Source organism: Colobus angolensis, unplaced genomic scaffold, assembly GCF_000951035.1.
Source record: "Colobus angolensis palliatus isolate OR3802 unplaced genomic scaffold, Cang.pa_1.0 Scaffold54, whole genome shotgun sequence".
Classification (NCBI taxonomy): Eukaryota; Metazoa; Chordata; class Mammalia; order Primates; family Cercopithecidae; genus Colobus; species Colobus angolensis.
The window spans coordinates 104972-107805 of NW_012118932.1; the positions used below are offsets into that span (position 1 = coordinate 104972).

A 2834-nucleotide genomic window follows, 5' to 3' on the forward strand; every position below is an offset into this window, starting at 1 on the left:
AGGGTATTCAGTTAGGAAAAGAAGAAGTCAAATTGTCCCTGTTCGCAGATGACATGATTGTATATTTAGAAAACCCCATCGTCTCACACCTTCACTTTTTAACAACTGCAAAGTATTCCACTACATGGTTATACCACACCCTAACAGGCAAAACTAATACCCTAAATAGGCATATTTATAGTTTTGCAAAGAACACCTTTAAACATATATTACATAGCCATTAGTATTTTATGGAATAAACTTCTAGGTTGGCTTGAAGCATACATATTTTTTATCTTAAGAGATGTCAGACTGTCCTTTAAAAAACTGAGGTATATGCCTTGCTAAAAGATATTCTGGAAGACAAGATGACGTTCTAAGCTAAACTGATTCAGCAGACCAAGATAAATAGAGGCAGGGAGGTCTCTGGGGAGCACTGAAGAAAGAAAATACCATTCAAAACTCACTTGAAAGCTAATGAAAGAATAAAATCAGCACATCTGTGATTACTTTTTGTAGACCAAGGAAGCTACTAGACTTTGAACTTGAATCTGTAAAAATTTTGTGACACTCACAAATTCAAAATCTCAAGTGTAAAAGTACTGCCAAGAGTAAGGTGAAATACCTGGAGATGTTCCTCTGGAACAACAACGGGGCCGCATTTCGTGTGCGCGGCACACTCCCCGGTGCAGTACCTGTGCGGGTCGTTTTCCTTCCGGAGGTATTGGTTGGTTGCACATTGTCTTCAGTTCATTTGTACATCAAAGTTTAAATACAAAAAAGAGAATATTTCATAGCAGTTAAAAACATGGTAATCAACTGGTAGCTGCTATATTACTTCATTAATAATGTTACTATTTTAGTTAGGAAAGTAGTTAAGAAAGAATTCGGGTTCTACAGGAAATCCTCTTGATTTGTGTTTTTAAACACCCAAATACTTCATAAAGCCAACACTGTATGCACATGAACGAGAGGAAAGGTGGTCTGGAGAACAGAGGACAACTACACCCAGAAAAAATGCAGGAGACCATCTCACAATGAAAGGTCAGGGAAAGAATGATTATCCAGCAGGCACTTTTTTTATTCTTTTTAAATACCTTGCAATTTGGTCTCTAAGAACAAGCATAATAAAGTTCTAGTATAAGTTTCATACCTTGTCATATTCATAGATAGGGAGAGGCAGAGTACTAAATGGCTGAAGAAAACCATCTGTGTTGAATGTGACATACCTGCTAAGTAAGATAGTGCCCGCAGGTCGACGGACCTGAAAAGTCTTCTCTAAATAAGAAATAGCTTGTGGGAAAAGCTTGTTCTAAATAAAAGTTAAAAAAAGAAACAGAATTATAAGGAAGATATAAATTATATTTGAAACAAGCAAATACAGCATATTAATGAAAAAAGCCTTATAATTCTGGAATACAGATACTAGTTAGTCAAGGTTGTATGGCAAGGCGTAGGAAGAGAGCAAGCCTAGGAGGAAAAGAATTTCCCCTGTTTTCTAGTTCCGCTTGGGAAAACAGCACCAGGTAGAAATTTCTTTCCCTAGCCCCACTTAAATAGAAAGCCAGAAAACATTTATCTCAACTATTTTTAATTTTTAATTAAATGTTAACGTCCTTCAATACCACACCTTTAACAAAACTGCAATATATCTCAACTATTAGTCTAGATTACTATGAATGATGGACTGACTTAGATGATTCCAACACTAAGATAGTTTATGTAAAGAAAATCTTACCTTTCATTAAACTCACCAATTTCTGTGGCCCATGGTGAGCTGGCTTTGTGTGTGTGCCTGCGTGTGTGCCTGTGTGCGTGCGCGTATATGCGTGGGTGTGTGCATGCATGTTTGCGTGTGTGTGTGCGCGTGTGCATGCGTGCGCGTGTGCATGCATGTGCGTGTGTGCGTGCATGTGTGCATGTGTGTATGTGTGTGGGTGTGTGTGTCTCCATACGGTTAAAAATCTGATGTGGTTATCAGGTCAATCAATCCTCAGGAAAATAAACATTTCCACCAAGAGAACAGTGTTCTCAATGTGTTTCAAAAATTGTCTTTTTCACCCTATTCTCTGCATGATTTGCTCCCCAAAAACTTGAGAAAGCAAGCAAAAAAACGAGACTGATTAATTTAATGCCAAATACCAACAAAGTTTTCATGAGTGCATCACAAAGACACCTTTTGTGAAATGATAAACACTTTCACTACCAACACCTTTTATTCAGTCACAAAAGAGTCACGTATATATTTTTCTTTACTGAAGTAGAATTTGCGTACAATAAAATTTTAAGCATCCAATTCAAGTTACGAGTATTTATTACATACCTTTACAAGATTTTTTTTCTCAGGGAGCAACCTGAAAATAATGACATAAAAACATAAGAATTACCTCTCAGAGGCATAGCACATGTAATCAAGAAACAACCATAAAAATGGGTAACCAGCAGGCCTTGGGGCTGCTCTGTCTATGGAGTAGCCATTCTTTTATTCCTTTACCTTTCTAATAACCTTGCTTTCACTTTATTCTATGGATTTGCTTCTAATTCTTTCTCGTGAGAGATCCAAGAACCCTCTCCTGGAGTCTGAACCGGACCTCTTTCCCGTAACACTAGTACTTATTGAAGAGTACCTTCCAGGTCTGTTACCGTCCACGTCCAAGTAGATCCACATTTGTTCTGCTTAAATTATTCATGATTTAGCCAGGCGCGGTGGCTCAAGCCTGTAATCCCAGCACTTTGGGAGGCCGAGACGGGCGGATCACGAGGTCAGGAGATCAAGACCGTCCTGGCTAACACGGTGAAACCCCGTCTCTACTAAAAAATATAAAAAACTAGCCGGGCGAGGTGGTGGGTGCCTG

General features: G+C 38.6%; 1 protein-coding gene across 1 annotated transcript in view; it reads right to left on the bottom strand.

Moving 5' to 3' along the window:
* The window catches only part of LMLN (leishmanolysin-like (metallopeptidase M8 family)), a 73504-nt gene that overhangs the window by 57377 nt on the left and 13293 nt on the right, over positions 1-2834 (bottom strand). Inside the window, exons 4-6 of the mRNA XM_011961246.1 lie at positions 2303-2333; positions 1209-1291; positions 605-722 (exon numbers count right to left, since the gene is read on the bottom strand). Coding sequence (XP_011816636.1) covers positions 605-722; positions 1209-1291; positions 2303-2333 — 232 coding nt within the window. The remainder of the gene's footprint in view (positions 1-604; positions 723-1208; positions 1292-2302; positions 2334-2834) is intronic.